The sequence below is a fragment of the Bufo gargarizans genome, chromosome 4 (assembly GCF_014858855.1).
Source record: "Bufo gargarizans isolate SCDJY-AF-19 chromosome 4, ASM1485885v1, whole genome shotgun sequence".
Taxonomy (NCBI): domain Eukaryota; kingdom Metazoa; phylum Chordata; class Amphibia; order Anura; family Bufonidae; genus Bufo; species Bufo gargarizans.
In genome coordinates this window covers 286,963,365-286,978,340 of record NC_058083.1, presented here as the reverse complement: position 1 = coordinate 286,978,340, position 14,976 = coordinate 286,963,365, and the positions used below count along the sequence as shown (strand labels likewise).

Genomic DNA, 14,976 nt, shown 5'->3' with positions numbered 1-14,976 from the left:
AATTTTGGGTTTTCATGAGCTGTATGCCAAAATCATCAATATTAAAACAATAAAAGGCTTGAACTACTTCAGTTGGTGTGTATTAGATTAGACCCCCAAAAGTTCAAGTCCCAAAGTGGGACAAAAAATGAAGTGAAAAAAAGTTGAAAAAATTTAGTTTTCCCCCAAAAAAATAAGTTTCAAGTAAAAATAAACACAAACGTAATTTTCCCCAAATTTTAAAAACATGATTTATTTTAAAATTGGTAAAAAATAGGGGGGGGGGGGGGAGAGTATACATATTGGGTATCGCCGTGTCCGTATCGACCGGCTCTTTAAACATATCACATGACCTAACCCCTCAGATAAACACAGTAAAATCGCCTTATCCCGCAAAAATGAGCCCCTACCTGAGACAATCGCCCAAAAAATAAAAAATAAATATAGCTCAGAATATGGAGGCACTAAAACGTCATTTTTTTTTATTTTTTTTGTTAAAAAAAAGCTGTTGTGTAAAACTTACCAAATATGTATACTTTTATTTATAAATATGTATACTTTTATTATTTATGTATCGCTGCGTTCGTTTCGACCGGCTCTATAAAAATATCACATGACCTAACCCCTCAGATGAACACCGTAAAAAATAAAAATAAATAAAAACTGTGCTAAATAAACCATTATTTGTCACCTTACATCACAAAAAGTGTAATGGCAAGCGATCAAAAAGTAATATGCACCCCAAAATAGTGCCAGTCAAACCGTCATCTCATCTCGCAAAAAATGAGACCCTACCTAAGATAGTCGCCCCAAAACTGAAAAAACTGTCTCTCAGAATACGGAGACACTAAAACATAATTTATGTATTTTTTGTTTCATATGATATTTGTGTGTAAAACTTACATAAATAAAAAAAGTACATATTGGGCATCGCCGCGTCCGTATCGACCAGCTCTATGAAAATATCACATGACCTAACCCCTCAGATGAACACCGTAAAAAATGTAAAATAAAAACTGTGCTAAATAAACCATTTTTTGTCACCTTACATAACAAAAAGTGTAATGGCAAGCGATCAAAAAGTCACACGCACCCCAAAATAGTGCCAATAAAACCATCATCTCATCCCGCAAAAATCATACCCTACCCAATGTAATCACCCAAAAACTGAAAAAATTATGGCTCTCAGACTATGGAAACACTAAAACATGATTTTTTATTTTATTTTTTTGCTTCAAAAAAGAAATCATTACAAGTGTAAAACGTACATAATTTTTTTAAAAAAAGTATACGTATTAGGTATCGCCGCATCCGTGACAACCTGATCTATAAAAATATCACATGATCTAACCTGTCAGATGAATGTTGTAAATAACAAAAAATAAAAACAGTGCCAAAACAGCTATTTCTTTTTATCTTGCCTCACGAAAAGTGTAATATAGAGCAACCAAAAATCATATGTACCCTAAACTAGTACCAACAATACTGCCACCCTATCCCGTAGTTTCTAAAATGGGGCCACTTTTTTGGAGTTTCTACTCTAGGGGTGCGTCAGGGGGGCTTCAAATAGGACATGGTGTCAAAAAGAACAGTCCAGCAAAATCTGCCTTCCAAAAACCGTATGGCATTCCTTCCTTCTGCTCTCTGCCGTGTGCCCGTACAGCAGTTTACGACTACAGAATCAGGGCCATAAATATGGAGTTTGGTTTGGCTGTTAACCCTTGCTTTGTAACCGGAAAAAAAATTATTAAAATGGAAAATCTGCCAAAAAAGTGACATTTTGAAATTGTATCTCTATTTTCCATTAATTCTTGTGCAACACCTAAAGGGCTAACAAAGTTAGTAAAATCAGCTTTGAATACCTTGAGGGGTGTAGTTTTATAGAATGGGGTCATTTTTGAGTGGTTTCTATTATGTAAGCCTCGCAAAGTGACTTCAGACCTGAACTGGTCCCTAAAAATTGGGTTTTTGAAAGTTTCTGAAAAATTTCAAGATTTGCTTCTAAACTTCTAAGCCTTGTAACATCCCCAAAAAATATCATTCCCAAAATGATCCAAACATGCAGTAGACATTTGGGGAATGTAAAGAAATAACTATTTTTGGCGGTATTACTATATATTATAGAAGTAGAGAAATTGAAACTTGGAAATTTGCAATTTTTTATAAATTTTTGGTAAATTTGGTATTTTTCTTATAAATAAAAATTTATTTTGATGGATTGCACCCGCACTGAATACCGACCCATTCATTTCAATGGGGCTGTTCACATGAGCGGTGATTTTTCACGTATCACTTGTGCGTTGCACAAAATTTAGCATGCTGCGATTTTTCACGCAACACAGGCCCCATAGAAATTAATGGGGTTGCATGAAAATCGCAAGCATCCACAAGCAAGTGCGGATGCAGTGCGATTTTTCTTACCCACGCACGGTTGCTAGGAGACGATCGGGATGGAGACCCGATCATTATTATTTTCCCTTATAACATGGTTTTAAGGGAAAATAGCATTCTGAATACAGCTTAGTAAAATAGCGCTGGAGGGATTAAAAAAAAAATTTAAAAAAATTTAACTCTCCTTAATCCACTTGATCGCGCAGCCGGCATCTCTTCTGTCTGTCTTCTGTGCTGTGTGCAGCAACAGGACCTGTGGTGACGTCACTCCGGTCATCACATGATCAATCACCATGGTAAAAGATCATGTGATGACCGGAGTGACGTCACCACAGGTCCTGTTGCTGCACACAGCACAGAAGACAGACAGAAGAGATGCCAGCTGCACGATCAAGTGGATTAAGGAGAGTTAAATTGTTTGTTTTTTAACCCCTCCAGCGCTATTTTACTATGCATTCTGTATTCAGAATGCTATTATTTTCCCTTATAACCATGTTATAAGGGAAAATAATACAATCTACAGAACACTGATCCCAAGCCCGAACTTCTGTGAAGAAGTTTGGGTACCAAACATGCTGATTTTTCTCACGCGCGTGCAAAACGCATTACAATGTTTTGCACTCGTGCGGAAAAATTGTGCATGTTCCCGCAACTCACCCGCATACTTTCCTGCAACGCCCGTGTGAAAGAGGCCTTAAAGGAAACCTGTCACCATGATTTTGCGCATAGAGCTGGGGACATGGGCTGCTAGATGGCCACTAGCACATCTGCAGTACCCAGGTCCCATAGCTCTCTACGCTTTTATTGTGTTAAAAAAACGTTTTGATTGATATGCAAATTTCCTGATATGAGTCCTGTAGCCGGAGATGAGTCAAGCGGAAAGGAGCCCAGCACCGCCCCGCGTCCTCTGAATCTCCTCCTTGCTGGCTGACGTCACAGAGCTGGATCGCCGAAATCTCGCGATGCGCGAGCTAGCGCATGCGTAGATTGTTCCCTGTGCTGATGCCAGTACAGGGAATGAACATGATGCCGACACTGCGCATGCTCTAGCTCGCGCATCGCGAGATTTCGGCGCTCCAGCTCTGTGACGTCAGCCAGCAAGGAGGAGATTCGGAGGACGCGGGCGGTGCTGGGCTCCTTTCCGCTTGACTCATCTCCGGCTACAGGACTCATATCAGGTAATTTGCATATCATTCAAAACGTTTTGTTAACACAATAAAAGCGCAGAGAGCTATGGGACCTGGGTACTGCAGATGTGCTAGTGGCCATCTAGCAGCCCATGTCCCCAGCTCTATGCGCAAAATCATGGTGACAGGTTTCCTTTAAAGTGACACTTGTCAGATTTGCTAATAATGGCCTGGTCCGTAAGGTGAAATAGGGCCGAGTCCTTAAGGGGTTAAAAGCAGAAAAATGTACATTTGTAAAGTTGCAAATTTTTCCACATTTTTGGTAAATTTGGTATTCTATAAATAAAAATGAAATATTTTGATTCAAATTTACTACTTTCATGAAGTACAATTTGGACGAAAAAACACCCAAACAATGGCCTGGATAAGTAAACGCGTTTTAAAGCTATCACCACATATAGTGACACATGTCAGATTTGCAAAAAGCAGTCTGGTCCTTAAGGTGAAAAATGGCCCAGTCCTTAAGGGAACACACAGTAGATGTGTTGCAGAAACTTGCTTCTGTGTATCTATCTCTAATCTCTAATCTCATTGCTTAATTTTGAACACAGCTACATCCCCAGTTATAAGAGGGTGTGCACACTTATGCAACCACATTATTTTAGTTTTTTTGTTTTCTTCCCTCCACCTAAAAGATTTCAGTTTGTTTTTCAATTGAGTGGTACAGTTTATAGGTCACATTAAAGGTGGAAAAAGTTCTGTTGAAACCTGACATTTTAACAGGGGTGTGTAGACTTTTTTTTTTTTTTAAATACATAACTGCATGTCATTGAAATTTATTTTTAGTCTGGTGCTTCTATGAAAAATCTAGAATATTTTTAGGAAAACACCTTTTAAGATGTTTGAACAACCAATTTTTTAATCCTTTTTCCTAAATGAATTAAATTATACCTTGATTTTTATTTCTGTCACAAAGACTAGATTTAAGATAGAATATGTGTGTGTGATATTAACTGCATTTGAGTTTTCTTAGTGCTCTTTTATTAAGATGACAGAATCCTACAGCAAGTGTTCTGCGATATTTTGTTTTACAGACTAACCTGCCAATTTTCAAACTGAAAGAATCTTGTGTCCGACGAAGATATAGTGATTTTGAGTGGCTAAGGAGTGAACTTGAAAGAGAAAGCAAGGTAAGCCACTAGTCTTCCTTTGTTCCGGATCTGATGCCATTCTTAGCATTAAAGTAGTTGTTCCAGATCTTGATACTGAAAGCCTATCCTCAGGAGAAAGCCTGTGTTATATCTGCCGATTTTTAGTGATCATCTTGCAGTGTAATACTGCCACCGATTGCCTGATGAACAAGCAAACGCTCGATCATCAGGCAATCCAAATCTTTTGAAATAAAAAATAAAAAAATAATAAAATTCTTTGCAGGCGGCAGATCGTGTTGTCCAATGGCGATCTGACACTAGCAAACCACTATACAGCATGGTGATGAGCGATGGCATAGCTATCGCTCCTCCCCATGCTGCAGCTGAGATCGCTGCATGTAATGGCAGCAGTCTCCTCCACTAGTAAGCAGGCGATTCCCAGAAGGGAAAGCTTCTTTCCCGACAATCGTCTGCCACATCAGTATCTGATCGGCGGAGGTCCTACTCCTGAAACCCTAGCTGATCAGCTGTTTGAAGACGCTGGCCTCCTTACCGCTTTCCAAGCACAACACGGTACATTGTACAGCGCCTGTGCTTGGTATTGCAGCTCAGGCCCGTTCATTTGAATGGGACGTAGTTGCACCTAGGCCATGTAGACAATGAACGTGCTGTCACAAGGAAGGGGCAGCAGCACTCGCCAGGGCACCCTGGCCTCTTCAGGTAGCTGATCGTAGGGGATGCTGCTAGTTGGAAAAGAAATGTAGTAATTCACCCAGCAGTAAAAATGTATTTAATTTTTGTTGGTTCTGTGTGAGAGCTTATTTCAGGGTGAGTTGTATTTTTATTTTTTTTATATACCATTTTGGGGTTATGATCTTTTTGAGCATTTTTATTTTTTTATTAAGCATTTTTGGGAGGTGAATCAACAAAAAAACTGCAGTATTTTTCTGGGGGCAATTTTTCTATTGTGCTAATTTTGAGCTAAAAATCATTAAAAATATGGAGCCCTTTTTCTGTACAGAGCTGAGATGCTCTAGTAGCAGCCTTTGGATTTTTTTTTGTCAGTCTGCTCATCTGATGGGCTCCTTATCTCGGTTCTCTGACCTTATAAACACTCATTATAGCTCAGTTCTTATCTGAATAAGGGCTCATGTACAAGACCGCATGCCCCCCGTGGCCGTATTGCGGCCCGCATACCGTGGGTCCGTAATACACCGACCTCCGCACCGCAAAAAAATAATGCATGCACTACTTTTGCAGTGTGGACCGTCGGATGCAGATGCCCCACGGTCTGTGCCCGTGCTGGGGACCGCAGTTTGCGGTCCCTAGCACGGGCACGGAGCCTTTGTGTTTGTGGGCATGAGCTCTAAGAGTGTGGCCTAAATCAGTAAACCTCTCAGTAAAGGCCCTTGCACACAGCGGCATAGATCGTGCACACGGGAGCACACAGCATCATAGATTACAATGATGTTGTGCACGTTGGGACGCCCACGGGACTATTGTCATAAGATCATATGAGTGCAGGACATTAGCCCTGTGGGCGGCCCGACGTCCACAGCATCACTGTGATCTATGATGCGGTATGCACGATCTATGCCGCTCACGGACGTATGTCTCAGAGGGCATACGGTCATGTGCAAGGGTCCTAATTTACCCTGGGTTCACACCTGAGCGTTTCTGAGACGCGCGTATTTGTTGCGCATTTTTATGCGCGTTTTTTGCAATAGTAAACGCGTGTTTGACTGCAGTGTTGTCCAATGAGTCTATGGGCCAAAACACGCGACAAACGCCCCAAAAAAAAGCTCAAGAACTTGTTTATGCGTCGGGCGTTTTACAGCGCGTTCAAACGCGCTGTAAAACGCTCAAGTGTGAACCAGGGCCATAGGGAAGCATTGGTTTTCATGTGTTGAGCGTTTTACAGCGCGTTTGAACGCGCTGTAAAACGCTCAGGTGTGAACTTAGGGTTAGAGATGAGGGTTATTAGATAACCGGCACAAGGGGAAAAATGAAAGTACCAGTCACACAGCTAGAAAATCAGTTATCCCTTTGTGACAGAACAGCTTAATAATTTTAATTAATATTTTAGCAAAAAAAAAGAGTAAAAGGCAATCATTAAAAATAAAAATTGCCTCCAAAGGTGTACATGGTGTGATCACCCATTCAGACATCCGCATGATTTTTTACGGATCCATGGATACATGGATCGGATCCACAAAACACATGCGGATGTCTGAATGGAGCCTTACAGGGGGGTTATCAATGACAGGGGGTGATCAGGGTGATCACCCCCCTGTAAGGCTCCATTCAGACATCCGCATGATTTTTTACGGATCCATGGATACATGGATCGGATCCACAAAACACATGCGGACGTCTGAATGGAGCCTTACAGGGGGGTTATCAATGACAGGGGGTGATCAGGGTGATCACCCCCCTGTAAGGCTCCATTCAGACATCCGCATGATTTTTTACGGATCCATGGATACATGGATCGGATCCACAAAACACATGCGGACGTCTGAATGGAGCCTTACAGGGGGGTTATCAATGACAGGGGGTGATCAGGGTGATCACCCCCTGTCACTGATCACCCCCCCTGTAAGGCTCCATTCAGACATCCGCATGATTTTTTACGGATCCATGGATACATTGATCGGATCCACAAAACACATGCGGACGTCTGAATGGAGCCTTACAGGGGGGTTATCACCCCCCTGTCACTGATCACCCCCCCTGTAAGGCTCCATTCAGACATCCACATGATTTTTTACGGATCCATGGATACATGGATCGGATCCACAAAACACATGCGGACGTCTGAATGGAGCCTTACAGGGGTTATCAATGACATGGGGTGATCAGGGAGTGTATATGGGTGATCACCCGCCTGTCATTGATCACCCCCCTGTAAGGCTCCATTCAGACGTCCGTATGCTTTTTGCGGATCCGATCCATGTATCCGTGGATCTGTAAAAATCATACGGACGTCTGAACTGAGCCTGACAGGGGGGTGATCAATGACAGGGGGGTGATCAGGGAGTTTATATGGGGTGATCATGGGTTTATAAGGGGTTAATAAGTGACGGGGGGGGGGGGGTGTAGTGTAGTGTTTGGTGCGACTGTACTGACCTACCGGAGTCCTCTGGTGGTCGATCCTAACAAAAGGGACCACCAGAGGACCAGGTAGGAGGTATATTAGACGCTGTTATGAAAACAGCGTCTAATATACCTGTTAGGGGTTAAAAAATTCGGATCTCCTGCCTGCCAGCGAGCGATCGCCGCTGGCAGGCTGGAGATCCACTCGCTTACCTTCCGTTCCTGTGAGCGCGCGCGCCTGTGTGCACGCATTCACAGGAAATCCCGGCCCTCGCGAGATGACGCGTATATGCGTCGTTGAGCGCAGGGCTGCCACCTCCGGACCGCACATCTGCGTTAGGCGGTCCGGAGGTGGTTAACCTTAAAGTGTAACTGTCATATTTATTTGCTAGTTTATTAGAGCTAGGCATGTATAGATGAGTTAGTCTGTCAATGATTGCCAAAAGATCTGTAATTACCTTATAATAACAGCTTTCATTAATGTCCTTTGTCCCTTTCCACTGCTCCCTTTTTAAAAGACCATTACTAGGACTTGTCTGTCTCCCAACGTAATGTAAACAGAAGACAAAGGGGCGATCCTTCACACTGCATGTCTGCATTAGGCTTTAGAGTGAGGAGGCGTGTCTCTCAGTAATCCAATCTGATTGGCTGGCAGGGAGCTGCTGGCTATAGCAAATGTGTATGTGAAGTGAGGGAAAGCGGTTTTGGCCTCAGAACTGGCAGAGGAGCCATCTTGAGAAGGTCTTTATATTGTAGAGGTTAAAACAGCCGTAACTAAGGGAAAAACAGTGGTATGTGAAGAAACTAAAGATTGCTTTATGGATAACGCTGCTGCAGCAGTAACAGACGCTAAAATTGTTTATTTTTTATTTATTTTATATGAAAACATGACTGTTGCACTTTAAGAGCAATTGTGGTCTCTTTACCAATTGATGAGAAATATTTAAAATCTGCCCAGAATGCTCAGTATACAACTGAATGATGCAGTGGATTCTTGATGGAATCTGCACCAGTAGCTCCTGTCAGGGCAAACATAGCCTTAAAGGGAACCTGTCATCAACTTTGTGCTGCCCATACTAACGGCAGTATAAAGTAGAGACAGGTGAGTTGATTTCAGCGGTCTGTCATTTATAAGTTAAAAATAAGTGGTTGCCGAGAACCAACATCACAATCGTTGCAGACTGAGCCTGGAAAAGAGTCCCGGCCACCTGAGAAGAGTCATGGTTATTCATGAAGTCCTGCTCTCCCTGCCCACCTGCTGATGATTGACAGGCTTCTACCTAGTTTTCTCCCTTTCTGTCTAGGAGAGAACTGCCAATCAGCAGGTGGGCGAGAGAGCAGGAGATTAGGAATAACCAGAACTCTTCTCATGTAGATTTAACTCTTTTCAAGGCCTGGGCTGCAATGATTATGATGCTGGTTCTCAGCAGCCACTTTCTTTTAGCTCATGAGTGACACACCGCTGAAATCAGCCTTTCTGTCACTAATGTATGCTGCCCTCAGTAAGGTCAGCATAACGTTGATGGCAGGTTTCCTTTAACGTTCTCTGTATTAATGTAAAGATAATAGATATGTTATTTATTTTTAATTTTTTGCAAATTGTGCCCATTCCCGATAACGCCACCAAACTGAAACAACTTGCCAAGGCTCGTAGGGCCTCAGGATGCTGCTCCATCTTTCCTGTTAATTTCTTCTGTTTTTCTTAGGTTGTGGTGCCCCCTCTACCTGGCAAGGCTCTTTTTCGACAGCTCCCATTCAGAGGAGATGAAGGGATCTTTGATGACTCTTTCATAGAGGAAAGAAAGCAAGGGCTTGAGCAATTTATAAACAAGTAAGTGTGATCCTCTGCGTCGCAGCCAGCAGGAAATGATTGTCATGTATAAAAGACTGCACCGCAGAGGGCCACAGTCTGTTCCCTGCATTGAATGAGTTAACACAAATCCTCCTTATTGCTGACCTTCTATTTGTTGTGTATAGTTAATGTATGCAGATTGCCTGTGAAATTGAAGGCGCTGAAACAAATGGTTCCGTGCTATACCATAGCTCTCCCCTGTTTCAACATATGCCCTATTGCAGGAACAATGCCGCTTACAAAGCCTGGGTAATCATTTACATTGATTGCAGATTGTAGCATTATCTGTACTTCTAAGATGTGCCCAGTTTATTTAATCATGTTATTCTTTACATCACTGATTTGATAAGAAACACCTTAATATTTCCATACACACTATGCAGTTTAGGTGTAAAGCTTGGATCTGCAGAGCAGAATTTCCCTTGGAATGATATGCTGTACTGTATAATGGCTGACATTATTTCTTCTCATTTGCAGAGTTGCTGGCCACCCTTTGGCACAGAACGAACGTTGCCTTCATATGTTTTTACAAGATGAAATTATAGACAGGAACTACACACCATCCAAAATAAGACAGGCTTAACGACTGGAAGCGAGTGAAATCCTATGACTGTAAAACATTATTTTATTATAGTGTTGGCATGTTACAATCTGCTGTAATAAATGTAACATACTAACCTCTATATTACTTTACAATGTTACTTTTAATTTCAGCTCTGGAATTGGGTGCAATTGCCACTGAAGTACATGATTACGCACACACTGAACCTCAAGGTGCTTGGACAGGACTCCCTGATGTCAGTTGTGATGTCCTACATATGTGTTTCTTACATGCTCTGAACCAAATTTAAACAAGTCCATGTTTCATAGCGCATGTTTATAGCACTACAGCAACGATTCAGGCTGTGAGAAGGGGCTCGTGTTCATAAAGGGTTACTTTAAGTGGGCGCATGTATCGTAAAACGAGTAATTCATCATGGAAAGACCACAGTGTTAACAGAGTTGTATTTAGTTGTGTTCAGGTCTTCCAGGAAAAGTCATGGAATGTGGGCTGTGAAGCTTGGCTGACATGAGCCTCTTGCTCTAAGAAATGTGAAAGTTCTTATTCTAGTCGGTCGTCTCTCATCAGGAATCTTGCAGCATCTTTGGCAGTCATTTTTTCCCGTCCTTTGTGGGCAGTGTCTCATTGTTTTGTCAATGCTTCTCATCTAGCGTTTTTTTTGTCCATGCTTATCATGATCTGTTTTGTCATTTGGAAAGTCATACAAATTCTGCCTTTTTGCGCTGAGGACTTGGATTAAATCATGTTTGTGTTGACGACCAACATCACTTTTCAGTAATCACTGATTTGATTGTAATAGATGCTCACTAGAGTTGGCTTTTTATCATAAAAGCTGCTTGTGAGGTTACCGGCATCTTGTTTTTAATTGGAAAACAACCAAGCAGCCACGTCATCTCTTCACGAATCATTTATCATACATATGTATATGTATCTAGACGTAATTAGTTTGGCAGCTAACTAGCACTAACAAAGACTCCCTAGAATGTTTCTGCTGTGTATTATCATATGCCACTGTCCTATTGTATTCTGTATATCTTAATGTGTAATCTTTACACACGGAAATTCTTCAAAGCTTGCAAAAGACTTTATAATAAATGTTAAAAAAAATTACTTTATAGAAGTATAAAACATCTTTATATGACTTGTCTAAATTTTTGAAATAAAAATATGGAAATAAAAATCTTTTATTTACAATGTGTTTATTTTATTTACAGTATTTTTTTCTGCATATCTAAAAATATATTTTTCGGCTTTTCTTTAAGGTAGTGGCATGTTTAACAGTTCACATTTTTACTTACCAAAATTTTTCTTTCCAAGAGTCCAGAGGCAGCACAGGAAAATGGTTAACTATCATTCTCCCGCTACTAGGACAGAAGCAAAACAGTAGTTTACTGCTCTTATTAAGAAGCAAAAAATGCATGATAATTACAGCAATTAAATAATTAAGTAAATTACCCCAAAATTCACTCCGTAAAACCCTTCAAGAATCAGAAAACAGATGTGTAAGGTCTCTTTCAGACTTGATATGAAGTCATCTGTTTTCCTGATGGTAAACATTGACGAGTTTTTAAACTGCCCACACATGGATGACTTCCACTTGCATGAATCAGACTTGTGGAAAAAATGGAAGATATTTGGTGAATTCTGAAATTTTCTCGGCAGGGATCAATGAGGAAAATCGCTTATGTGAATTTACTCATAGATTTTAATGCATCATAGTTACATAGTTAATACGGTTGAAAAAAGACATAAGTCCTTTAAGTTCAACCAAGGGATAGGTGGGGACACGAATCCCAGAAGGAAAGAAGACTCAAATTTCTACACATCTGCTGTGACCATGTCCTGAGGAAGTCTATTCCACAGATTCACAGTTCTTTTAGTAAAGAAGCTTTGACGCTTTTGGAGACTGAACCTTTTCTTCTCCAGTCGGAGGCAGTGCCCCCTTGTCTTTTGAGGGCATTTTTACATGGAACAGTTTTTCACTTTTTCTTTTTGTATGGCCCATTTATATATTTGTATAGGTTAATTATGTCTCCCCTTAGACGTCTCTTCTCAAGACTAAATAAATTACCGTATTTTTCGCCGTATAAGACGCACCGGCGTATAAGACGCACCTAGGTTTTTGGGGAGGAAAATAAGAAAAAAAATATTTTGAACTAATTGTGGTCTGTGGGTGATGCACTGTTATGGGGATCTGTGGATGACGCACTGTTATGGGGGATCTGTGGATGACACTTATAGGGGATCCTCTCTGGATGGCGCTGTTATGAGGATCTGTGTATGACAGTTATGGGGGGGATCTGTGGATGACACATATATAGCATCTTATGCTATGTGTCATCCACAGATCCCCTCCATAAGTGTGGGGGTCGCATTTGCTTTTATAATGGGGGTGGGGGTCGCATCTGCATTTATAATGACAGCGGGGCCCGTGCAGTGACTGTATTCTACTACACGGGCCCCGCTTACTGTACAATCATATCCCTAATACCGTAGTTAATTGTTGTGTGCACTGCATGTAAAAGCATAATGAGCGATGATGAGCGCTATTACTTACAATTAGAAGCGCTTGCCGTTCGGAGCAGGGAGGAGGGAGGAGGCAGGAGGCAGGCCGGGAGGACGGGCGCTGGCAGTGTGAGTCATCCGTCATGCGCCCACGCCGCCTGCTTCATTCATGAAGCAGGCGGCGCAGGCGCGTGACGTATGACTCACACTGCCAGCGCCCGTCCTCCCGGCCTGCCTCCTGCCTCCTCCCTCCTCCCTGCTCCGAACGGCAAGCGCTTCTAATTGTAAGTAATAGCGCTCATCATCGCTCATTATGCTTTTACATGCAGTGCACACAACAATTAACTACGGTATTAGGGATATGATTGTACAGTAAGCGGGGCCCGTGTAGTAGAATACAGTCACTGCACGGGCCCCGCTGTCATTATAAATGCAGATGCCGCCCCCAGCCCCTCCTCCCTCACAGCTGATATACCCGCCGCACGGCATCGCGGCGGGTGTATCATTGAAAACTAAGCAAAATCGGCTACATTCGCCGTATAAGACGCACTGCTATTTCCCCCCCACTTTTGGGGGGGAAAAAGTGCGTCTTATACGGCGAAAAATACGGTAAATACTTTTAATCTTTCTTCATAACAAAGACCCTCTATGCCCCTTATCAGTTTAGTCGCTCTCCTCTGTACTTTTTCCAGCTGTAGTTCGTCCTTTCTGTGGACTGGTGCCCAGAACTGAACTGCATATTCCAGGTGAGACCGCACCAACGCTATGTAAGGTGGTAATATTACATCCCTGCCCTGCGAGTCCATGCCTTGTTTAAATTAATGCATGGCAATACCCTGGTGGCCTTAGATGCAGCTGATTGACATTGTATGCTGTAATTTACTCTATCATCCACAAGGACACCCAAATCCTCTATAAGTGACTCCCCCATGGTTACATCACCTAGGACATATGAAGCACAGAGATTACTACCCAGATGCATAACTTTACATTTGTCCACATTGAACCTTATTTGCCAAGTTGATGTCAGTGTTCAAGTCAGCTTGTAGTATATGGACATCTTCCATAGACTGTACAGTTCTACATAGCCTAGTATCATCTGCAAAAATAGAAATGGTGCTATTAATCTCATCCTCGATATCATTAATAAGTAAATTAAATAATAAAATGCCCAGCGCTGAACCTTGGGGTACACCACTTATAACCCAGGACCATTGTGAATAGGAATCCACAATGCTCCACAACGCTCTGGACACTGTCCTTCAGCCAGTTATCAATCCAATTACAGACTATACTTTCCAAGCTTATGGACCTTACTTTACCTATTAAACGTCTATAAGGGACAGTATCAAAAGCCTTTGCAAAATCCAGAAACACTACATCCACAGCCGCCCCTCTGTCCAGACTACTACTCGCCTCATAAAAACAAATCAGGTTAGTCTGACAACTTCTGTCCTTGGTAAACCCATGTTGGTTATCGCTTATAATATTTACAGTTGCATACTCCTGTATATAGTCCCTTTAGGAGTCCTTCAAACATGCTTCCCACAACGGAAGTTAAACTTACTGGTCTATATTTACCTGCAGAGGACTTTGATCCTTTTTTGAATATGGGCACCACATTTGCCTTACGCCAATCACTTGCCACTGACACTACCTAGAGAATATTATAAACGGGCACAACTGAACTGAGCTCTTTTAAGCACTTTGGTGTAATCCATCTGGACCCGGAGCCTTGTTCACATTTACCCTATTTAACTTGTCTTGGACCATATCTACGGTTAGCCAATTGAGTATATCACTGGATGTACTAACTGCCTCAGCACCACAGATATCCGCTCCTTTCTCTTCTTTTGTGTATACAGAGCTAAAAATAAAAAACATTTTGTAACTCTGCCTTTTCCTTATCTTCAGTGACTACCCTCCTTTACCATTATTTAGGAGACCTACCTGCTCAGACCTAGGTTTTTTAGCATTTATATATTTAAAGAATGTTTGGGGATTTTTTTTTTTTTTTTTTGCTACCTGTTCTTCGTTTTTGTATTTTTGCTAATTTTATCTCATTTTTTACATATTTTATTAAGGCCTTTGTAATCTTCAAACGCTCCAGCTAACCCCTCAGATTTATTTTTGAAATGCCCTTTTTGTCTTTTTTTTTTCCTCTCAGAGCACTCCTCACATCCATGCACACGTCACCTCCTTTTCTATTGACCCTATCTTTCCTAAATAGTGTAAAGCCATCAATATTTACAGCCCAGTCATGTGAAGAGTACAAACCATGTCTTAGCCACACCAACTACATCTATATGTACT

At 41.6% G+C, this 14,976-nt stretch overlaps 1 protein-coding gene across 3 annotated transcripts in view; it reads left to right on the top strand.

Moving 5' to 3' along the window:
* SNX3 (sorting nexin 3) overlaps positions 1-11,352 on the top strand; it is a 50,127-nt gene extending 38,775 nt beyond the window's left edge. Inside the window, exons 2-5 of one of the 3 annotated variants that reach the window (XM_044289374.1) lie at positions 4,592-4,687; positions 9,451-9,575; positions 10,074-10,208; positions 10,311-11,352. In XM_044289374.1, coding sequence (XP_044145309.1) covers positions 4,592-4,687; positions 9,451-9,575; positions 10,074-10,179 — 327 coding nt within the window. In that variant the 3' untranslated portion in view covers positions 10,180-10,208; positions 10,311-11,352. Of the gene's footprint in view, positions 1-4,591; positions 4,688-9,450; positions 9,576-10,073 lie in introns of all 3 variants that reach the window. The other 2 variants (XM_044289373.1, XM_044289375.1) reach the window with 2 other exon arrangements.
* Positions 11,353-14,976: the final 3,624 nt, after the last annotated feature.